We start from the raw sequence: 24,873 nt of genomic DNA, 5'->3' as shown, positions 1-24,873 counted from the left end.
GGAGAGGGCTGGGGGAAACCACAAGCTTAACAGTCTAACCATTAATTTCATTCATCGGTTATCAGTATACTGTTTGAGCGATTTATGGGTACATGAACTGAAATTGAACCAAATGGGAAACCCGTATGGGTTGTCAATAGGAGTTAGGATTTAATTTAACCCTCCTGCTGTGTTCCTGTCGAATTGGACTGATTTACAATTTTTCTCTCTGAAAAATGTAGTTAATTGAATCTGTCATAAGGTTCCATGACTTTGTCCACACAGGGGATCTGAACACACAACATATATTTTGATGATTTTCATAACAGTTTGTACACTTGTGGTGTACCCGGTCAAAAATGACCGGTCATTAGAAATTAATGGGTGAGAATACAATTAGTGTATAAAATTGAGTTCAGGCACATGCCCATTCATCAAGTGGACACACTTTCTCTCCCAGACCCCCACATGCACGTGTTTGAGCACACACACCTCACTCCCCTTCTTAGCTTCCATGGCAACCCCTACAGGAACCTTAACCCAATAGAATCTGTCCCCCACGGAAACCACACCTGTTGGCTTTCTCAAACAATCGCAACAATGTTTCAATAATATCTAGAACTTTTTTCAAAGCTCTGGTACATTAAGCTTTTTTGAGGCCTTGCTCACAACTCATTCTGTGGCAGCACAATGACCAAATTGTAACGGTTTTCTGTAGGCGAAGGAGAGTCGGACCAAAATGCAGCGTGTAGATTGCGATCCATGTTTAATTAAAACGTAAAACACGAATCAATACAAATACTACAAAACAAAAAGAACGTAACGAAAACCGAAACAGCCTATACTAGTGTAAACTAACATAGATACAGGAACAAGGACACTAAGGACAATCACCCACGAAACACACAAAAAAATATGGCTGCCTAAATATGGTTCCCAATCAGAGACAACGATAATCACCTGACTCTGATTAAGAACCGCCTCAGGCAGCCATAGACGAACGCTAAACATCCCACAAAACCCCAAGACAAAAACACACCACAATAACCCATGGCCTGACCGAATAAATGAAGAATAAACATAATATATTTCGACCAGGGCGTGACACAAATGATATACTGTATGTGAGGCTCTTGATCATATCTTTGATCATGACACTGGTGAGGAGAGAGTCCTTGATAAACTTTGACACAAAGTAGTCTGCGATAAATTAGCACAATGTCTCATCTGAGTATTTGTTATCGTCAAAATAATCAATCATTATACATTATGCTTTTTTTTACTCATGAGTTGCATGAGCTCAGGTCAAGGAGGCCTACAGGCCATAAATTGCAAATAGAAGTTCAAAACTTGTAATGTTCTCAAGAACTTAAGTCGATCAAACGATCTAACAACATTAGGTGATAATATGTATTATTATGGATTTATATAATGGGGTGGTCATTTTGGACCGGGAACACGGAAGGAATTAAAATGAAACGAACACAACAGGAGTGTTAATGTCCCCAACGAAAAATGTATTATGGGTGCTGGTGGCATCTTTCACAGATGCCTGTGTCCCCCCAATTCTTTTTGTCCCTGCTCGAGTTGCTGCTGCCTGGTCGACTGTGTGATTTGTCACTCCCACTCTTACCACTGTCTGGTCCATGCAAGAACAAACGCATGCTACAATTATGGCAGAAGTAATCAGGTGATATAGATATGCACACAACAAACACATACAACAAAGATACAAATATTGCGATAAGGCAGTGATGAAAAATAACCCTTTATATATTTAACAAGACAACACTTATTGGTTGGATTTACTGAATGAGAAAATGAAACCAATATACTGGGGGAGAACAAAGCCAATAACCTAATCACCTCTGTCCTTGCAGAAGGGACTGACAATTGTCTATCCTCATAGAAAATGAATTCCGGATTGTCACTATAACACACATTTCCTCAAAATGTTTTCAGAGGATAAGTATTTTGCACTAACTCCTGTGCCTCGGGCCATGTCTGTCTCCCACACCAATGATAGGATGTAGAGACCTTTGGACTCTAATACTGTTATCTCTAACGCTTTATTTTATTTATTTTTATTTTACCTTTATTTTACTAGGCAAGTCAGTTAAGAACAAATTCTTATTTTCAATGACGGCCTAGGAACAGTGGGTTAACTGCCTGTTCAGGGGCAGAACGACAGATTTGTACCTTGTCAGCTCGGGGATTTGAACTTGCAACCTTTCAGTTACTAGTCCAACGCTCTAACCACTAGGCTACCCTGCCGCCCAGTGATAACATGTATTATTATGGATTTATAATCAGCTATAATGGGGTGGTCATTTTGGACCGGGAACACGGAAGGAATTAAAATGAAACGAACACAACAGGAGTGTTAATGTCCCCAACGAAAAATGCTCCAGCACAGAGTTCTTTTTCTCGACTGCTTGATTTGTCCAAACAGAATCAACTTTTCCAAACAAGTAACGCGCAGCCCTGAACTGAAACACGTTGGTCAAAATGACACGTTTAATTTGCAAAATGCATTAAGACTCTCTCAACATTAAAAACATCACACAAAATCAACTACCTCCACCAGAATATACAACTTGTTATCTAATGAAAAGCTATTTCAATCAATTGGTACACAATGGCCCAATAAATACTAGCTACAGCTATCAATATACCCAAGCAATGTCTGTGGCATTTTGTTGATACTATAATTATGCACCATAAAAGGGCAAGTAAACATATCACAGCATGGGCTGTATTATTTTTACCTAAAATTATTTGACCAAAGATGACCAATGCAGAAAGAATGTCACTCAAGAGCATTAATATCTGTCAACAAAAGGCTTTATTTGACCTTTGTAACAGAGCTGAACTATTGACAATCTTCCTCTACGGCCCCTCTCTCCCTCTCCTTTCCCTCTGCCTCTTACTTGGTCCATTCTTGCAAACAGCAATCTCAGAGGTGACCTCTTTTTATGCATGAATAAGGACTGATTGCTGATTGAACAATTGTGCAAAGAAGTTTAGCACACGTGCGGAAGAGGTTCACATTCATGGGAGTAATTTGTATCAGCTGTGACAATTTTTTTAATGTAGATTTTTTTTTGTGATTTACTCAACTGAACTTCGCATCTTTTGTAGAGCATTGTGTTTACTGTTTTGCAAAAATGTGCATTGTGTGTGAAACCAATGAGAAATTACTTACAGTTGTGCTCATTAGGTTATGATGGAGATCAAGTGGCAAAGTCAGTAAGAGATGCTGTACTCGGATAAACTCTGGTAGATGGGGGGGGGGGGGGGGGGACGACATTTAAGCGCCACACCTGCACTGTCCTGAAGGCTCCTTGCCCTCTTGTGCCTGGCTGACATGTAGAGGTGACTCAGGGTCCCTGACTCGGTGAGATGAGGGCAGTGCAGCTCCCACTGGCTCCCCAGGCACTCCAACACCACGTCTGACAACCCATTGACCATAAAAAGACCGACAACACACTGAGCCAGGCGAGTTGTTTACGTTTCCTGACAGCTCCCACTGCTACGGTATCATGACCTTTCATGGCACATTTTTCCACTGGGGGTCGTCAACCTTTCAGTGAGGCAGCACCCTCCAAGCATTTTGTTGCTGGACTTTCAACACTGTAAATATTTCACTTCATTAAAAGGAGCAAAAGGTGAGCCTAATAAATGAAAACCGCATTCGTGGAGAGGAGACGGGGAGAGAGAGAGAGCCAGAGAGAGTAGAAAGAGAGAACAGAAGGATGGACGGACAAATAAAAACCTGGTTGGTTGTTATGGACAACCCTTCGCGACAGGAGGTAGAACAGGTCCTCTGGAGCAGCCTTGCTGGGATGACCCGGCACACTACACATACAAAGAAAGAAACATAAGCACACACATGCTAATTGAAAACTCAAAACTGTAGACACTTATTTCATGTAAACACTGTGTGTGTGTGTGAACTCTTGTCTGTGACTTGAAAAAACAAACAAACAAACAAACAAACAAGGTGAGCACTTCAGAACACAACCATCGTAAATCCCCCCTCCTGTCCAGCCCAAATGCTCCAAGCGTGACCATCTCATTAACTCTACAGGTGGCTCTGCCTCCTTTTATGGTGGCCATTGTACTCCACACAAAAGCAGACCAAATGAAAGATAATCATGTTCCAATGTGGCAAGCAGCCTGCTCCATACTGGTTGCATGCAGCTGGCAGCAGGCCCGTGGTGGGAGATGTGTCCCAAATGTCTGATCAACTGTCCTCCCTCTGTCTCTGCTTCTCTATGGTTGTCAGTGTGTGGGCCTGGCAGCGTACCAGCGTCTGGGGCTGCCGGGCAGGCTGGTGCCCGCTGGGAGGGTAAGCTGTGGTAGGGGGGGGGGGCTCATCATGCGTGCGGGACTGTGAAGAGTCAGCTGGAAAACAGACAGAAGGAGGAGGAGGTGTGGTGAGGAGGGTGGTGATGCACAGTGGGGTTTGGACTCAACAGTAACATTGCTACTGTGACAGTAACAATGGCAAACTTTCATTTTAAGTTCAGAGGTGAAATTATGGATTTGCATTGAAATTGTGATCATGTAAAAGCCCCCAAATTACCAGTGTTTTAAAAACTTCTCATTTCAACTTGATCTGGTATTCTGTATCCCAATGGAACCTTTTGCAACGTATTCATAATAGTTTCCAATCGTTTACCCTGTGACTCTTCTCTGCTCCTCACAGATTCGCACAGCGTATCTGGAACTGGTCAAAGGCCTAGTTGTCTCTGGGATGGCACTGCCAGTCTCGTTGGAAAAAGACTGCTGTCAGATCTCTCCAGGTGCCAATCTCCACACAACTTTGCCAGTTTCTCAACACCAGGTTGGCGTGGTTGGCACCGATTGTGTCTAGCATCCCTCCTGGTACGCACGGCTCTTGGCTGGGGTACACTGATTTTGGCCATCCCGGACACAGCATGCTACGTACAGATTTCTGCTGGCTAAGAACTCTGGGATAACATAGGAGGAGTACCTCGAAGAACCCTGGGCCCTCTGCCAACCTGAACTAATCTCCATACTGTGCCCTTCAAAACCACCTCAGGATAAGAAATGCCAACACTTCTGTCACACAGACATTGGTGACCGCCACAGACGCACACACCTATCCTTATGGTCGTGATGGATATGTCGATGTCCACTCTCACGGCTCTCTCAGCTTATCGCTTGCCCCAGCAGGTCACTGCCAAGCGGGTGACACAGTTTGCCGGCGGCTGGTGTGGCCTGCTCGTCTCGGTTGGTGTGGCCTGTTCGTCTCTGACAACCCATATGTGACAAAGCAGACGGTTGGATACACGTAACCAGTCAAAATCGATTTAGATGGATAGAAGAAGGGAAAAAATGAGGACCACATGGTTATGATAGAAATGTTAGTCTGCACATCCATGCTCACCTCATCCCTATTCACCCCCAGTCCGACAACTAACTACCCCTGTAGCCCTACTTAGGAGTCCCCCCCAAAAAATGACACGTAACTATCAGCACTGGTAAGGATAATGCGGTGCTACAACACGTCTCTTACTGTTCCCTCCGGGGACAGACCGCCTCAGAATGCCTTGAGAGGAGCCCTCAACACTGACCTTATGAACAACATGATCAGGAATGTGTATTCAGTAACGTAACGTTAATAACATCCAATCACAGGGTTCTGTGTCCCTCCCCTGACTTACATGGACTGAAAGCCATACGTTACACCCTTATGAGATAAAGGGTTTCCGAAGATTTCTTTCCCCATGGAGTTGCACGAGCTTCATCCACACACACACCCATTGGCAATATATGTGTCATCGTCATCAACCTAAGGATTCCCCTTCACACCAGCGACAGGAAAGAAAGGACTGTTTGGAAAGTGTGACTTGGATGACAACCCCCCCCCCCAGCAAACTCTCTCCGATATGGACAGAGAATCGAGATGTTCTACTAGCGACAGGTGATTATTACGCACGCAAGGATCGGCGCACTGTTCCATTCCTTGATCATTGAAATGTCATTGATCTGTGCAACCATATTATTATCATAGGGATCATGTCTAGGACTACACATTAGGCCCCTTGTCAAAAAGCCTTTCCAGTAGATGGCAGTGAAATTATTTGACTCTCAACTTCATGTCACAGACTATGTGGACCCAACAACTTCAGTCAGGACAGAAATTAAGTGAGGGATATTATCTCCAAGTAATTCACAGCTGGGTATCAATTAATTTGAAAAGAGCAGAATTACCACCTAGCGAGCTGAAACTTGATCAGGTCAAACAGAAGTGCACACGTACTCAAATATATTCACATTTCAAACAACATGAAAAGTGGGTGTGGATACGCCTCCAATACAACGTAGTTACTGTATACAAAATGTACTTCACACATCAAAGATGTAAGAAATAATGTGCAGGCTACATGTATAATCCACAGAATATTCAGCCATCCGGTGAATGGGAACCTACAACAGTAAATATGTATGTTTAAAACATACTCGGCTGCCCACATGACCATAAACAAACATTTAAAAAAATGACACTGACTGTTTTTTTCCCAGAGGAATGATACTCTGACAAGGTATCTGGGGACATATGTTCTGGTGGGATGCGTAATTTAATGGAACTGGTCCATCAAACGATGCCTCTCCATAAAACCATCACTGATTTCATTGTAGGCCTATAGACTTCTCTAGGACAGGTGGACACATTTTCATCTACTTTATGGTAGAGTGTCTTTCACGTTAGAATGCACTTTATTTGGGGCTAATTTGTGGCTATTGACAGGGTCTTCAAGTGTTTTTCCCCTCCTTGTCACTGTAGGCTAATTGTTACTTTGGGATCTAGGCCAGCACCTCGTCAAAAGTGCCATATAAATGTAATTTCATTATTTATTTCAGTACCAAATTTCACTACAGTTAACATACTTATTTCATTCCACTAGCTTCGATGACACCCCCCAAAGAGGACACCTCTCACCAACAGTACAATGGTCCTTGCTATCCAGAATCGTTGGGACATCCCTACCCCATTGAAGTTCAAATTTAAAATGGTTAGGGTAAGGGTTAAAGGTCCAATGCTGTATCAAATCAATATCAAATAATTTCTGGGTAACAATTAAGTAACTTAATGTGATTGTTTGCAATTAAAATTGTCAAAAATAGCTTCTTAGCAAAGAGTAATTTCTGAAGCAACAATTTTGCTTGGTCTATCTGGGGATAACCTAATGTGGTAGTCAAAAAATAAATGTCTGAAGCTTTATGCCCTACATACTGGTCTTGACCTTCTCTTCTGCGCTACTCAACCAATCCAGTAAATGTGGAGGAGGAGCTAAGATGGAGTGTTGTCTTTTTCCAAAAGCAGATGTTGTGTCACAGGCTCTTTCAATTTCTCCTGAAAACCAGAACATCCAGTTATTGGGGACTCCTCTGTGATGTACCAGGCAGGCCAAAACTATGTCACCAAAACAGGCAAAAATTTAAGGTGGTATTTTCAAACAGCTCTTATAAAATGGCATTATCATTTTCACAGTAGCCTATTTTTCCAAACTCACTGTCTGGAAATATAAAACACAGAAAAATCAAGTTTTTTACTGCACTGGGTCTTTAAGGTTCGGGTTAGGTAAGGGAAAGGGTTCGGGCAGGAGTTAGTGTTAGGGTAGGGACGTCCCAAGGATCCCGGAGAGCACTTTCCATAGTCCAATGAAATAAAAAGTTGTTCAGGTGTTCTCGGCTTTCGAACCAATCACAAAGGAGAATAGTGCTTCGCAGCGATTGTTCTCCGTCACATTCAAAGATCTCTCTTCCTGATTGGACCACACTGCACTTGCAGTGACGTGACAGTGAGAGGGTTCGATTAATCTCGTTCGGGCGTGCGTGTTGGCTAGGTTTGCACCGGCTGAAAGTTGATTTCATTCGATTAGGAAATGGGCTGCCTCCCGGCCGTGATCCAGGTACCCCGCTCTGTGCGACGGTGAATTGGGCTCAAAACAAAAGTGACGTAATTAAGTTCGTGTAGTAATCAGTATGATTCTGTGGTTTCTCATGCAAAAGGGATTTGCTTAGACAAAAACGCTTTGTCTGCTTTCCCAATAAAAAAAAGTTTGAAAATTCCAACATTTATTTTATGGAAAAGATGCACCATGGTGGCTTGTTGACAACATGACGGAGTGGCGCAGATTACTGTTTGATTTAAGAGGGCGCTCCTATTTCCCAGTGTAAACCCGATGACGTGACGGGCCATTGACCGGTTCAAGCTGAGACAGGGTAAAATAACTCCCTCAATGCCTTTGGAAGCAAAAAGACGAGGGAGGGGGAACTCGAATGGAAGGCGTCCGTGCAACACAGGAGACAATCGAGTTTGATAGAGCTTTTAAAAAAATGAATATATCAGACGTAAAACCAACATTATCAAAATAACATTGTTACCCAGGATACACGGGACTTTTTACAGTATTTGACTGTCCCATATATGTCATTACTACAGGCAGTTGAGCCTTGTTTATATTGTTTTGCAAGCGAGCTTTGAACAGGGTCGGGAGGCCCAATCTGGTGCGGGAAGCGGCCGCCTTCTTCGGAGTGTGTTGTTGAGTGGTTCGGTCTTTTCGCGCACCAAGTAAGTGAGGCAGTTGTATATTCAATGCAATTTTGTGAAATATACACAGATTTTCAAACCACTTGAAACCTTAAAATCAATGTGAGAATTGGATGTCATCTAATCATGTTGCGTCTGTTAGCTTGAGCCAGCTAATTAGCTAACATAAGCTAGCTAGCTACTAGCCAAGTAGTTAACGTAAGCTAGCTAGTTACTGTAACTGGCTGCATTATTTTAGATTTTTTTTGCGAGAATTGTTTACGTTATGTGGCTAGTTAGGTAGCCGGCCTCGACTGTCACCCGAAGCTAGTGGCTAGTTAGTTAGTGAACATTAGCTATCCAGCTAATTGATCTAGGTAGCTAACATCGTAACTAGCTAGCCATATGGGTCTGTTTTGGTTGTTGACCACTGAAATACTAACGTTAGCTAGTAGCATGTAGCTACTATATTATCCCAGCTAACGTTAGACAAACTATTGTTTCTTTAATACCGTTAGCTGATTGATTTAGTTGATGTTTACCTCATGTTATAGTGTCTAAGTTAATGGATGTATTGCACTTAACTGCACGTTGCGTTAGCCACTTCCAGAGCAGTCGGAGCCTCAGTTTGCTGAACCTGAAAATGAAGGATCACACGGTAGAAAAAAAAAACAGTGGTGAAATGACAGCTTCCAAATAACCCCCTTAGTCCAGATTTATTACATGAAAACATTACATTAAACGTAATTGTTTTGATGAGAAATGGCATATGATGACTACAAATAATGCATTTAATATTTTGTACTCATCACAGAGAATATGAAACAGGTGTCACGATGACGTCCAGATTTGGTAAAACCTACAGCCGTAAGGGAGGCGACGGCTCATCATCCAAGTTCGACGAGGTCCTGTCCAACAAGAGAGCCACGCTCAGCACCAAATGGGGCGAGACGACATACAAGGCCAAGGTGAGTTCCAAGCGCCCCGGCCCGAAGACTGAGGTGGCAGAGCAGCCCAAGAGGCCCAAACTCTCCAACGAGAGCTCCGAGGACCCCTTTGGGTTTGACAGCGATGAGGAGTCCAAGACGGTCACCTCTCGCGTCCCACAGGCAAAAGCCTCCCCAGTCAAGCCGGCATCCACAGAACTGCCCCTGACAGGGAGGCCAGGCTTGTCCCTGGAGTCCAGCAGCAGAACCAGCCTTGCTCCAAGTAGAGCAACCTCTAGTCTGGGGATTGATAGAACCCAACTGAGGGTCACCGAGGACACAGCCAGGTTCTTCAACACCACCCCCACAACAGGTAGGAGGACACTCATATTGCAAAGTAGGACTAATAATACATTGTAGAATGTTCGATGGGGCCAGAAGACGTTGGCTTCCAGAGGGTGTAGGGTCGAACACATCTAAATATTGTGCATGCATGGAATTTTCCTCTGCCTTGCGATTTGGCGGTTTTTATTTGTTAGAGATTCTCTGGTGCTTTTGTAGACTTTTTAGTCATTACTGAAAGTAGTGTTTACCTGCCAAAAGTGGTCCCCGAAATTGCTTATAAAGTCTCATATGTGCCCCAAGTCATTGCTGTCTCTCCCTCTGACGTGTGCATCTTGCTAGTTGTCACTCAAATGACATGGGGCTGATGCTCTTTAGCAAGAACCTCAAATTGCTAGGGGTTGGCCCACGAGGGGGAAAATGGCGCAGCACAGCTTCCAGAAAAAGCCACTTTCAAACAAGGGATAATTGCAGCTAATTGAGAAGACAGTAATTCTGCTCATAGGTTATGAACTACACATTGACACACCAAGCCCAAATACTGAGTTGTCACAAGTTCTGGAGCATGTCTTTAAGATTAAATATTGTGTGCCAAGTCAGCCATCCCTAGTTACAATTATTGAAACAGATTGATTTCCTGTAATTCATTAAATGCGAATGAATACAAGGTAATTATAGGTACTAAATATTTTGATTGTCCTTAGATTTAGTGATCCAATCCTGAGCAGTAAAGAAGATAGTTCTTCTAGTGAGGTTACAGAATAATATGCATAATTATTAATTTAGGATGCAATTGTCTATTCATTTCAGACCATATGTCATCCACCCATCTGATTTAGTCATCAGGATTGGTAGCTGACCTCATGATTCAGACGAGTGGACATTTTTTTTAATGCAACACCCTGCCTTGTGACAATTTACCACTTTGCAAACACTGTTAGCTTTTGACTTTGGAAAAGTTTCCCAACTCTTGGAACAGACAAACCTCTAATCTGTCTCTGTGTCTTTGGAGCAGGCTTCAACAGGCTCCCATGAGTGAGTTTAGCTCACCCTTTGGACTGGAATATTGGGGACAAACTGTCAGCCTGGCAGGCTCTCGTGGATTACTTCCACAGCGTGTTCGCCGGGGAGATGCAAACCCATCAGAATGTGCAGTCTTTATGTTGACTCGCTTCACTAATATAAAACCAGTCCACCTGACAGGGGTAGCCTCGTTTTTAGGAGGCCGGCTTCTCTGTGGCAGGTGGTTATGATTGTATACAGCATTGCTAAAGGCACCCGCATATTAGGTTGTTTGCCCCTAGCAGAACTCGGCTAGGCGACGCAAACGTCTGTGCCTCGCATACTCCCTAAAGACATTTCACTTGAGAAACAAAGAGGGGCAATATTGCAGTTTGTCACTCTTGAGCAACCATAGCAACAACAACAGCCAGAAACCCTTCCTCAAAATGAATCCAAGATAAATCAAGAAATCTGTCATTTTTATGTTTTTGCTGAGGTCTTAGTCGTGCAATTTTACATCTACCTAAGATGTTTGGTACAGTATTTCTCAAGTGAAAAAATGTCTCTCGTTGGATGACGACCGCTTCACTGAAGAATCTCGTACAGAGTACCCACTCCTACTAGGCGCCGTAGTGCTGTTGGCCAATCACAGACGTAGGGATGCAGGCTTCGCCTACCAAACTTCTAAATAAAACCTGCTGAACACCAACGGACGACACCGTCAAATATCGTCGTAATATATGCGACAACTGTTTCGACTTATGGAACAGGCTTAAGTAGACACGCTGAATGTAATTTACTGCATCAAGGCAGCAACTTGTTGCTCCAGTTATGGGCCCGTTTCAATGCAATGCTGCTTCCTGGTGTGTGCATGTCCACCACAAAACAGTATTGCATAATTTTACATCCCTGCATATTTGCTGTATGCCCTACAGTTAATTCCCAAAACAATAGCATATTTGCTGTATGCCCTACAGTTAATTCCCAAAATAATAGCATATTTGCTCTATGCCGTACAGTTAATTCCCAAAATAATAGCATATTTGCTCTATGCCCTACAGTTAATTCCCAAAATAATAGCATATTTGCTCTACGCCCTACAGTTAATTCCCAAAATAATAGCATATTTGCTCTATGCCCTACAGTTAATTCCCAAAATAATAGCCTATTTGCTCTATGCCCTACAGTTAATTCCCAAAATAATAGCATATTTGCTCTATGTCCTACAGTTAATTCCCAAAAAAACAAGGGATTCAAAGTATATTGAAAGCAGGTGCTTCCACACGGGTGGGTGATTCTCATGAAACTAGTTTTTAAAATGTCTGTCAGATTGAGTTGCAAAACCATGATGCATTTTTAAAAATCAACTGTCATCATTCAGGACTGAGATGTAGGTTTTGGAAGTGTCTAATTTTAAATACATTTTCACCCCATTCTCATTACCGAAATGGGTCAAAATCCTTTATCAAAACAACTTTTGAATAAAACACAATGTCGCTGTAGTTTGTCCATAAATCATAAAAATGGTATACTAGTTGAAGTTTTCATTTAAACTCTAATATTAATTACATAGTGTGTGGACATGTCATTAAGTAACACTTTCTCACGTTCCTGTAAACTCCAGTCAGTTAAAAATATATATATTTTATTCACCTATGATGCATCGTCTAGATCAAGTATTCCAAAACTGGGGTATGCGCAATGCTGTCGGGGGTACGCCAAATAAAATAAATAGTATTTTTTTCAAACAGTCCATTTCTTTTTTCCAACAGGGCTATACATTTGGGTGAGGTTGCCTCTCATTGCCAAAAATAAAATTAACCATTTAGTGTTCAGTGAAATAACACAATGTAAATTACAGGTAGCCTAGTCAAATAATTAACATCCAATCACGTTAACCGTTACTCTCTCATGGGAATTCCACTAATAGTCTGTATGTAGCCGAACGTAGCTGCTGCTCATTCCGTTAGCTTTAAAATGGATAAATGGTTTAAAAAAGTAAGGCCCGCGTCCAGAGACATACCCGTGTTACTGGTAGTACTGCTACTACCAGCAGTACTGCACCTGTCGGTGACAAGTTCAGCTTCCATGAGTACATCCAATGCTATCATCAGTAATTCTACATTTGTTGTTAGCCCAGCGAGCATGGACACTGACAGTTGTGAATCTGATGCAGCCCAAAGAGCTACTGCCCCCTTACCCGGGAAAGCACAGAACAACAGACAGGGACGTTGGACCATTGAAGAGGGGCAAATATGATCAAATCAAATTTATTTATATAGCCCATCGTACATCAGCTGATATCTCAAAGTGCTGTACAGAAACCCAGCCTAAAACCCCAAACAGCAAGCAATGCAGGTGTAGAAGCACGGTGGTTAGGAAAAACTCCCTAGAAAGGCCAAAACCTAGGAAGAAACCTAGAGAGGAACCAGGCTATGTGGGGTGGCCAGTCCTCTTCTGGCTGTGCCGGGTAGAGATTATAACAGAACATGGCCAAGATGTTCAAATGTTCATAAATGACCAGCATGGTCGAATAATAATAAGGTAGAACAGTTGAAACTGGAGCAGCAGCACGGCCAGGTGGACTGGGGACAGCAAGGAGTCATCATGTCAGGTAGTCGTGGGCATGGTCCTAGGGCTCAGGTCCTCTGAGAGAGAGAAGGAGAGAATTAGAGAACGCATACTTAGATTCACACAGGACACCGAATTGGACAGGAGAAGTACTCCAGATATAACAAACTGACCCCAGCCCCCCGACACATAAACTACTGCAGCATAAATACTGGAGGCTGAGACAGGAGGGGTCAGGAGACACTGTGGCCCCATCCGAGGACACCCCCGGACAGGGCCAAACAGGAAGGATGTAACCCCAGCCAATTTGCCAAAGCACAGCCCCCACACCACTAGTGGGATATCTTCAACCACCAACTTACCATCCTGAGACAAAGCTGAGTATAGCCCGCAAAGATCTCCGCCATGGCACAACCCAAAGGGGGTGCCAACCCAGACAGGATGACCACATCAGTGAATCAACCCACTCAGGTGACGCACTCCCTCCAGGGACGGCATGAGAGAGCCCCAGTAAGCCAGTGACTCAGCCCCTGTAATAGGGTTAGAGGCAGAGAATCCCAGTGGAAAGAGGGGAACCGGCCAGGCAGAGACAGCAAGGGTGGTTCGTTGCTCCAGAGCCTTTCCGTTCACCTTCCCACTCCTGGGCCAGGCTACACTCAAGACTTAAAGGTTGAGACCGAGTTTGCGTCTCTGACATGGGGAGGCAGACCGTTCCATAAAAATGGAGCTCTATAGGAGAAAGCCCTGCCTCCAGCTGTTTGCTTAGAAATTCTAGGGACAATTAGGAGGCCTGCGTCTTGTGACCGTAGCGTACGTGTAGGTATGTACGGCAGGACCAAGTCAGAGAGAGAGGTAGAAGCAAGCCCATGTAATGCTTTGTAGGTTAGCAGTAAAACCTTGAAATCAGCCCTTGCTTTGACAGGAAGCCAGTGTAGGGAGGCTAGCACTGGAGTAATATGATCAAATGTGTTGGTTCTAGTCAGGATTCTAGCAGCCGTATTTAGCACTAACTGAAGTTTATTTAGTGCTTTATCCGGGTAGCCGGAAAATAGAGCATTGCAGTAGTCTAACCTAGAAGTGACAAAAGCATGGATTAATTTTTCTGCATCATTTTTGGACAGAAAGTTTCTGATTTTTGCAATGTTACGTAGATGGAAAAAAGCTGTCCTTGAAATGGTCTTGATATGATCTTCAAAAGAGAGATCAGGGTCCAGAGTAACGCCGAGGTCCTTCACAGTTTTATTTGAGACGACTGTACAACCATTAAGATTAATTGTCAGATTCAACAGAAGATCTCTGATGATGAACTACATTGATTTGTGACATCAAATGGCCTTTGGTGGTAAAGATGTGTTGGTATCTGTACTGATGGTGCAAAAGCCATGACAGGGAGACATAGTGGAGTGGTAACACACATGCAAGCAGTTGCTTCCGACGCCACTTTGGTACACTGCAGCATCCACCGAGAGGCTCTTGCTCCCAAAGGAATGCCTGACAGCTTGAAAGATGTTTTGGACACGGCAGTGAAAATTGTTACCTTTGTTAAAGCAAGGCCCCTGAACTCGTGTATCTTCTGCACTTTGCAATGATATGGGCAGCGACCATGTAACGCTTTTACAACATACGCTGGTTATCAAGTTTTGAATTGAGAGACAAGCTTAAAGTTTTTTTACGACCATAATCTTCACTTGTCTGACCGCTTGCATGATGACGCGTTTCTCACACAACTGGCCTATCTGGGTGATGTTTTTTCTCACCTAAATTATCTGAATCTGGGATTACAGGGATATCAGCAACTATATATATATATATTTTTTTTTTTAAATTTTATTTCACCTTTATTTAACCAGGTAGGCCAGTTGAGAACAAGTTCTCATTTTACAACTGTGACCTGGCCAAGATAAAGCATAACAGTGTGAACAGACAACAACCCAGAGTTACACATGGAGTAAACAATAAACAAGTCAATAACAGTCTAAAAAGTCTATATACATTGTGTGCAAAAGGCATGAGGAGGTAGGCAATAAATAGGCCTCAGGAGCGAATAATTACAATTTTGCAGATTAACACTGGAGTGATAAATGATCAGATGATCATGTGCAAGTAGAGATACTGGGTTGCAAAAGAGCAGACAAGTAAATAAATTAAATCAGTATGGGGATGAGGTGGCTAAATTGGGTGGGCTATTTACAGATGGACTATGTACAGCTGCAGCGATCGGTTAGCTGCTCAGATAGCAGTTGTTTGAAGTTGGTGAGGGAGATAAAAGTCTCCAACTTCAGCGATTTTTGCAATTCGTTCCAGTCACAGGCAGCAGAGAACTGGAAGGAAAGGCAGCCAAATGAGGTGTTGGCTTTAGGGATGATCAGTGAGATACACCTGCTGGAGCGCGTGCTACGGGTGGGTGTTGCCATCGTGACCAGTGAACTGAGATAAGGCGGAGCTTTACCTAGCATGGACTTGTAGATGACCTGGAACCAGTGGGGCTGGCGACGAATATGTCGCGAGGGCCAGCCGACTAGAGCATACAGGTCGCAGTGGTGGGTGGTATAAGGTGCTTTAGTGACAAAACGGATGGCACTGTGATAAACTGCATCCAGTTTGCTGAGTAGAGTATTGGAAGCTATTTTGTAAATGACATCGCCGAAGTCGAGGATCGGTAGGATAGTCAGTTTTACTTGGGTAAGTTTGGCGGCGTGAGTGGAGGCTTTGTTGCGAAATAGAAAGCCTGTTCTAGATTTGATTTTGGATAGGATATGTTTGATATGAGTCTGGAAAGAGTTTACAGTCTAGCCAGACACCTAGGTACTTATAGATGTCCACGTTTTCTAGGTTGGAACCATCTAGGGTGATGATGCTAGTCGGGCGTGTGGGTGCAGGCAGCGAACGGTTGAAAGCGCGGGACAAAATTGAGGCTATGATTAAGAATTTGGAGCTCTTTGTCTGCATTAACAAGGACAACACACAGGTCTTTCCATCAGTGCATGATTTGTTTTTTTGGGTGCACAGGTACTTTCCCGAAATGGATGACACAAACTGGATTTGTTATCTCTATCATGCCTTGCCTTCAGTCCACTTACTGATATCTGAACAAGAGATTCTCATCGAAATTGCAACAAGCGATTCTGTGGGAATTGAATAGAATCAGAAGCCAGTGCCAGATTTCTGGATAGGGCTGCGCTCAGAATCCTGCCTTGGCAAATCACACCGTTAAAACACTGATACCCTTTGCAACCATGTACCTATGTGAGAGGATTCTCGGCCCTCACTAGCATGAAAATGAAATACAGGCACAGGCTGTGTGGAAAATGATTTAAGACACTCTCCAATACAACCCAACATTGCAGAGTTATGTGCATCCTTTCAAGCACACCATTCTCATTAACCTGTGGTGAGTTACAGTGGCTTCTGAAAGTATTCACCCCTCTTGGCATTTTTCCTATTTTGTTTCCTTTCAACCTGGAATTAAAATATATTTTTTAGGGGGGTTGTATCTTTTGATTTACAGAACAGATGCAAAATATTTTTTTGTGACACAAGAAATTTGACTACTGAACTTGAGCACGCATAACTAATACTTTGTAGAGCCACCTTTTGCAGCAATTACAGCTGCAAGTCTCTTGGGGTATGTCTCTATGAGCTTGGCACATCTAGCCCCTGGGGTTCCTGACCATTCTACAAGGCAAAACTGCTCCAGCTCCTTCAAATCGGATGGGTTCCGCTGGTGTACAGCAGTCTAAGTCATACCACAGATTCTCAATTGGATTGAGGTCTGGGCTTTGACTAGGCCATTCCTGGACATTTCCTCATAAGCACCTCAAGTCTTGCTTTAGCAGTATGCTTAGGGTCATTGTCCTGCTGGAAGGTGAACCTCCGTCCCAGACTCAAATCTCTGGAAGACTGAAACAGGTTTCCCGCAAGAATTTCCCTGTATTTAGCGCCTTCCATCATTCCTTCAATTCTGACCAGTTTCCCAGTCCCTGCCGATGGGAAAACATCCCCACAGCATAATGCTACCACCACCATTGATGATGTTTTTGGGTTTATGAGAGGTGTTGGGTGTGCGCCATACATAGCGTTTTCCTTGATGGCCAAAAAGCTCAATTTTAGTCTCATCTAACCAGAGTACCTTCTTCCGTATGTTTGGGGAGTCTCCCACATGCCTTTTGGCGAACACATACAGTGGGACAAAAAAGTATTTAGTCAGCCACCAATTGTGCAAGTTCTCCCACTTTAAAAAGATGAGAGGCCTGTATTTTTCATCATAGGTACACTTCAACTATGACACACAATGATTTTTTTTCCAGAAAATCACATTTGTAGGATTTTTAATAAATGTATTTGCAAATTATGGTGGAAAGTAAGTATTTGGTCAATAACAAAAGTTTATCTCAATACTTTGTTATATACCCTTTGTTGGCAATGACAGAGGTCAAATGCTTTCTGTAAGTCTTCAAGGTTTTCACACACTTGCTGGTATTTTGGCCCATTCCTCCATGCAGATCTCCTCTGGAGCAGTGATGTTTTGGGGCTGTTGCTGGGCGACACGGACTTTCAACCCCCTCCAAAGATTTTCTCTGGGGTTGAGATCGGGAGACTGGCTTGGCCACTCCAGGCCATTGAAATGCTTCTTACGAAGCCACTCCTTTGTTGCCCTGGCGGTGTGTTTGGGATCATTGTCATGCTGAAAGACCCAGCCACGTTTCATCTTCAATGCCCTTACTGATGGAAGGAGGTTTTCACTCAATCTCACGATACACGGATCAGTCGTCCTGGTCCCTTTGCAGAAAACCAGCCCCAAAGCATGATGTTTCCAACCCCATGCTTCACAGTAGGTATGGTGTTCTTTGGATGCAACTCAGCATTCTTTGTCCTCCAAACACGAAGAGTTGAGTTTATACCAAAAAGTTTTATTTTGGTTTCATCTGACCATATGGCATTCTTCTTCTTCTGGATCATCCAAATGCTCTCTAGCGAACTTCAGACGGGCCTGGACATTTACTGGCTTAAGCAGGGGAACACGTCTGGCACTGCAGGATTTGAGTCCCTGGCGGTGTAGTGTGTTACTGATGGTAGGCTTTGTTACTTTGGTCCCAGCTCTCTGCAGGTCATTCACTAGGTCCCCCCGCGTGGTTCTGGGATTTTTGCTCACCGTTCTTGTGATCATTTTGACCCCACGGGGTGAGATCTTGCGTGGAGCCCCAGATCGAGGGAGATTATCAGTGGTCTTGTATGTCTTCCATTTCCTAATAATTGCTCCCACAGTTGATTTCTTCGAACCAAGCTGCTTACCTATTGCAGATTCAGTCTTCCCAGCCTGGTGCAGGTCTACAATTTTGTTTCTGGTGTCCTTTGACAGCTCTTTGGTCTTGGCCATAGTGGAGTTTGGAGTGTGACTGTTTGAGGTTGTGGACAGGTGTCTTTTATACTGATAACGAGTGGAGGACAGAGGAGCCTCTTAAAGAAGAAGTTACATGTCTGTGAGAGCCAGAAATCTTGCTTGTTTGTAGGTGACCAAATACTTATTTTCCACCATAATTTGCAAATTATATCATTAAAAATCCTACAATGTGATTTTCTGGATTTTTTTCCCCCTCATTTTGTCTGTCATAGTTGAAGTGTACCTATGATGAAAATTACAGGCCTCATCTTTTTACGTGGGAAAACTTGCACAATGGCGGCTGACTAAATACTTTTTTGCCCCACTGTATGTGTTTGCTTATTTTTTTTCTTTGACCAAATGGCTTTTGTCTGGACTCTTCCGTAAAGCTCAGCTCTGTGGAGTGTAACTTAATGTGGTCCTATGGACAGATACTCCAATCTCCACTGCGGAGCTTTGCGGCTCCTTCAGGATTATCTTTGGTCTGATTAATGCCGTCCTTGCCTGGTCTGTTAGTTTTGGTGGGCGGCCCTCTCTTGGCAGGTTTGTTGTGGTGCCATATTCTTTCCATTTTTTTAAAATAATGGATTTAATGGTGCTCCTTGGGATGTTCAAAGTTTTGGATATTTTTTTAATAACCCAACCCTGATCTGTACGTCTCCACAATTTTGTCCCTGCCCTGTTTGGAGAGCTCCTTGTTCTTCATGGTGCCGCTTGCTTGGTGGTTCCCCTGGCTTAGTGGTGTTGCAGAATCTGGGGCCTTTCAGAACATGTATGTATACTGAGATCATGTGACACCTAGACTGCGCACAGGTGGACTTCATTTAACTAATTGTGACTTCTGAAGGTAATTGGTTGCACCAGATCTTATTTAGGGGCTTCATAGCAAAGGGGGCACCACTTGTCTGTTTTTGAATTTGAAGGTTTTTATTTTTTTCACTTCATCAATTTGACTTTTGTGTCCATTACATGAAATCCAAATAAAAAATCTATTTAAATTAAATGTTGTAATGTAACAAAATAGTGACGATTCCAAGGGGGTGAATACTTTTGCAAGGCGCTGTATTCACTATTTTTGATGAACAAATTAAGTTTAATGTGTAAGATGGCTAAATAAAGAGCCAACTTGTTTATTATTATTCATGCCCTGGTCCTATAAGAGCTTTTTGCCACAACCTGGGTTGTGGGAAGTGACAAACTCACACTCATGGCAGGCTTACAATGATGGGAAAAACATCTGAGTGTGCGCTGACCTTGGTGGGGTTACGCAGCTGGAGGTTGAATATTTGAAGGGGTAAAGGACTATAAAAAGTTTGAATCACTGATCTAGAGGATGATGTTAAGTTAATTTATTTGCTTAAATGCATTCAGAATGATGTTCTATGTTCTCCAACACTCCCTTTACCCCACTTGGCCTTCTCTTTACCAACATGGTCAAATTGGGGGGAAAGTCAGATGTTTTTATTTTAGAATTTATATAATTTAATTTGAAATATTTTTATTTTCAGTGTTATTTTTAACTTTGGCCTTTCTCATTAGGGGATCAATGTTAAAAAAATTACTAAATATGGATTTAACTTTTTTGGACTGTGAAAACGGTTACAGTAATGAGCATTTTGTGAAGTTTCTTAATGTATAGTATCTGATAATGATACTTTTTTTAAAGTAATTAAATATGAGTATATATTGTAATCTCAGTGAAAAATGACACTTGAGAAAATCAGTTGTGAGATTGACCCCGGTGCGGTGTCTCAAGTAATTTAGGGGTACATTAAGCAAGTAACATCCCATCATGCTTAGGGTCATGTATAAAAATGCTGGGCAGGCCATTATTTTGGCTACCTTATCATCCTATGGCGGCATAGCCAATGTCCTAATCCACAGGGCATGAGTGGTCACTGAAGGGTTTGATGAGCATGAAAATGATGTACAGTGGTTCCTCAATCCAAGTTTATACTGCAGCGCATTAAGGTACATGTCTGGCACATTGCGTCATCGCAAGGGGGAGTTAGAGAACGGTTAATACTTCTGTGTTCGGTGTTAACTTTTGGTGCCAGGTGCTAATGTTTCTTTCCTCACTAAATTAATGACGTGAATGGGTAATTGAAACCAGATAAAAACTGATAATTGTGCACTTGAGTTTGAAGGAACTGATTGATGAAGGGTGATTTTGAATTTCGAACAAAGATGTAAGAACTGCTCTTCCTCTATCTCGCACGCACACTTTTTTTTTTTAACTGGGCTGTAGGCTATCACCTAAAAGAACCGGTACACTATTTTTATTGTATATACACTTTGTTTCCTTTATTTTGGCAGTTGCCTGTATCGTATGAAATTGTCCAGTGTTGGTGATCATGTGCCCGCCTGTTCTTGTTTTTAGCTGATAGTAGTGGAACCCGGTGTGGTCGCCTGCTGCAATAGCCCGTCCATGACCAGGACCGATGGGTTGTGCCTACAGAGATGCTGTTCTGCACACCACTGTTGTACTACGCCGCTATTTGCCTACTTGTGGCCCCGCCTGCTAGCTTGCACGATTCTTGCCATTGTCCTTCGACTTCTCTCACCAACGCGCTGTTTTCGCCCACAGGACTGCCACTGACACATTTGTTGCACCATTCTCGGTAAACTCTAGACACTGTCATGTGTGAAAAGCCCAGGAGGCCGTCCGTTTCTGATGCACCTGACACCGACAAACACAGCATGCTCAAAGTCTCTTAGGTCACTAGTTTTGCCCAATCCAACGTTCAATCAATCAGTAACTGAATGCCTCTATCTGCCTGCTTTATAAAGCAAGCCACGTGACTCACTTTGTGAATGTGGTATACCTAATAAACTGGCCACTGAGTGTATATTCTTTCAGTCTATGAGAACTGAAAGTATCAATCATTTGCACATTTAGCAACAACACTGCCACGTTCCTACACAAACCCAGGATATCCTCTAAGGCCCAGTGTTCACTTGTCCACCCGTAGAAACTCATTGTTTGGCTGGCGGGGAAATCAATCCGAGCAGACCAGAGATTATAGGACATTTTTCAGAGTCAGAACTTGGTAATGATGGTAATACTTATTGAGCTCCATTAAGGATTCATCAAGCTTAGTGTTACGCCCTTTTTTAATGTGGCTAATCGTTTATAAGCTTAATTTGACCACAAAAAAGGATAACTGAGGCGCTCGGTGATGGTGACGAAGGTGTGATCGTCTCTGCGTTGTGCCCAGACACTGAGAGAGGGTAGTCTCAATCCCTCCAAAGGACCGACTGCATAATGAACAAGTTCTGTTACAGCTCTGGTTGGATTCTAATCAGGCATTTTCTCAGTCAGATGATTTCTCAAGTGCAAAGGATTTGGAAATAATAAAACGTTCCCATTAAAATAATTTACACAGGAGGTAGGGAAATGCCAAACAGCCCGTTCATTAAATGTAAAGAGCGAGGATGTACCATCTCTCTTGTGATATGGTTCTTCACATAGAGTAGGCCTAACCAAGCTCAGTGAAGGTCAGGATTATTTGTGACACAGCTTTTTAATTGTTTGCATATTTCCTTATGTCAGAAATGCAAATAACTAGCTGCTTTGTATGATATCCATCCAAACTTTGCTGAATTCCCTTGGATGAAAAGCTTAAATTCCATTTTGGACTTGTCAGTGATGAAACATCTAGGTGCACCTCTCCAAAGTGTGCACAGTTCCTAAGTCATTTCGATACACTTTCATGGCAAAAAAGATTAATGTAAATCAATTTCTCATCGAACTTCAGCGTACTTCCATTTTGCCAAATGGGTGATTTAACAAAAAACGCATTTGTGAAAAAACCACAATCGTTAAACAAATGTTCCTAACCATAAACATCAATACACAGAAGTATATATTTTAAACCTGCCTATTTAGTTAAAATAAATTAATGTTAGCAGGCAATATTAACTAGGGAAATTGTCACTGCTCTTGCATTCGGTGCAAGCAGAGTCGGATATATGCAACAGTTTGGGCCACCTGGCTCGTTGCAAACTGAAGACCGTAATTAATTTGCCAGAATTTTACATAATTATGACAACATTGAAGGTTGTGCAATGTAACAGTAATATTTAGACTTGGTTGCCACCCGTTCGATAAAATACAGAATGGTTCTGTATTTCACTGAAAGAATAAACATTTTGTTTTTGAAATGATAGTTTCTGGAATTTACCTTATTAATGACCAACTCCTCCTATTTCTGTGTTTATTATTATTAAGTCTATGATTTGATAGAGCAGTCTGTCTGAGCGTTGGTAGGCAGCAGCAGGCTCATAAGTATTCATTCAAACTGCACTTTACTGCGTTTTGCCAACAGCTCTTAGCAATGCTTGAAGCACAGCGCTGTTTATGACTTCAAGCTTATCAACTCCTGAGATTAGGCTGTCAATACTATAGTGCCTATAAGAACATCCAATAGTCAAAGGCATATGAAATACAAATGGTAAAGAGAGAAATAGTCATAAGTCCTATAATAACTACAACCTAAAACTTCTTAACTGGGAATATTGAAGAACTGGGAATATTGAACCACCAGCTTTCATATGTTCTGAGCGAGGAACTTAAACGTTAGCTTTCTTACATGGCACATATTGCACTTTTACTTCTCCAACACTGTTTTTGCATTATTTAAACCAAATTGAACATGACTAAATAGATTTTATTTATTTATTATTTTAAGTAAAAATAAGTGTTCATTCAGTATTGTTGTAATTGTCCTTATTACAAATATATAAAAAACCTCAGATTAACCTGTATCATTTTTTTTTTTTTTTTTGGTCCTCCAATCGGTCAACCTATACTTGTGACAAATACAATTTGATTTGTTTGATGTAGTTACATGCGCCGAATACAACAGGTAGACCAGACCCTACAGTGAAATGCTTACTTACAAGCCCTTAACTTCATGTGACGAGCGATCCGGGATCCTATTTATAGCCTCAAGCTCATTAGCATAACGCAACGTTAACTATTCATGAAAATCGCAAATGAAATAAATATATTTGCTCTCAAGCTTAGACTTTTGTTAACACTGTCATCACAGATTTTCAAAATATGCTTTTCAACCATAGCTAAACAAGCATTTGTGTAAGAGTATTGATAGCTAGCATAGCTATAAGCCTAGAATTCAGCCAGCAACATTTTCACAAAAACAAGAAAAGCATTCAAATAAAATCATTTACCTTTGAAGAACTTCAGATGTTTTCAACGAGGAGATTCTCAGTTAGATAGCAAATGTTCAGTTGTTCCTGAAAGATTCTTTGTGTAGGAGAAATCGCTCCGTTTTGTACATCACTTTTGGCTACCAAAAAAACCCGAAAATTCAGTCACCAAAACACCAAACTTTTTTCCAAATTAACTCCATAATATCGACTGAAACGTGGCAAACGTTGTTTAGAATCAATCCTCAATGTGTTTTTCACATATCCCTTCATTGATATATCGTTTGTGGAAGTCTGCTTTCTTCTCTGATTTACATGGGAAAATACTTGCAGCTGAGGTTTACGCACCAATTTCAACGCAGGAAACCTGGTAAATGTGGTCTCTTATGGTCAATCTTCCAATGTATTTGTAGGCATATCGTCACAATCCTGCAGACACCTTGGGGAAACGGCAGAAATTGTGGGCTCATTTCCTGGCGCATTCACAGCCATATAAGGAGACATTGGAAAACAGCGCTTCAAATTTTGCTCATTTCCTGTTTGAAGTTTCATCTTGGTTTCGCCTGTAGCATCAGTTCTGTGGCACTCACAGATAATATCTTTGCAGTTTTGGAAACGTCAGTGTTTTCTTTCCAAAGCTGTCAATTATATGCATAGTCGAGCATCTTTTTGTGACAAAATATCTTGTTTAAAATTAACGTTTTTTTTAATCCAAAAATGAAATACTGCCCCTAGAGTTCAGAGGTTAACCAACCATGCAGTTAAGAAAAATGTTTTAAAATATTTACAAAAAATAATAATAATAACATTAGTGAGGCTATATACAGGGGTACCGGTACAGAGTCAATGTGCGGTGCACAGGTTAGTCAAGGTAATTGAGGTAATATGAATATGTAGGTAGAGGTATAGTGACTGACTACGCATGAGTAGCAACT

The 24,873-nt window shown here is 42.2% G+C and overlaps 1 protein-coding gene and 1 long non-coding RNA gene across 5 annotated transcripts in view; one reads left to right on the top strand and one right to left on the bottom strand.

Annotated features, from left to right (window-relative positions):
- The window catches only part of LOC135523867 (uncharacterized), a 16,774-nt gene extending 7,534 nt beyond the window's left edge, over window positions 1-9,240 (bottom strand). Inside the window, exons 1-3 of one of the 2 annotated variants that reach the window (XR_010452881.1) lie at window positions 9,088-9,240; window positions 4,289-4,386; window positions 3,755-3,837 (exon numbers count right to left, since the gene is read on the bottom strand). This is a non-coding gene — a long non-coding RNA (uncharacterized LOC135523867). Of the gene's footprint in view, window positions 1-3,754; window positions 3,838-4,288; window positions 4,387-5,107; window positions 5,199-9,087 lie in introns of those variants that run through there. The other variant, XR_010452880.1, reaches the window with a different exon arrangement.
- Window positions 5,874-24,873, top strand: part of LOC135523866 (wings apart-like protein homolog) — a 54,502-nt gene continuing 35,502 nt past the window's right edge. For 2 of the 3 annotated variants that reach the window (XM_064950846.1, XM_064950845.1), the window contains exons 1-2: window positions 5,874-5,932; window positions 9,360-9,844. In XM_064950846.1, coding sequence (XP_064806918.1) covers window positions 5,898-5,932; window positions 9,360-9,844 — 520 coding nt within the window. In that variant the 5' untranslated portion in view covers window positions 5,874-5,897. Of the gene's footprint in view, window positions 5,933-8,279; window positions 8,588-9,359; window positions 9,845-24,873 lie in introns of those variants that run through there. The other variant, XM_064950847.1, reaches the window with a different exon arrangement.

This window comes from Oncorhynchus masou, chromosome 31 (assembly GCF_036934945.1).
Source record: "Oncorhynchus masou masou isolate Uvic2021 chromosome 31, UVic_Omas_1.1, whole genome shotgun sequence".
Classification (NCBI taxonomy): domain Eukaryota; kingdom Metazoa; phylum Chordata; class Actinopteri; order Salmoniformes; family Salmonidae; genus Oncorhynchus; species Oncorhynchus masou.
This window is presented reverse-complemented; position numbering and strand designations above follow the sequence as displayed.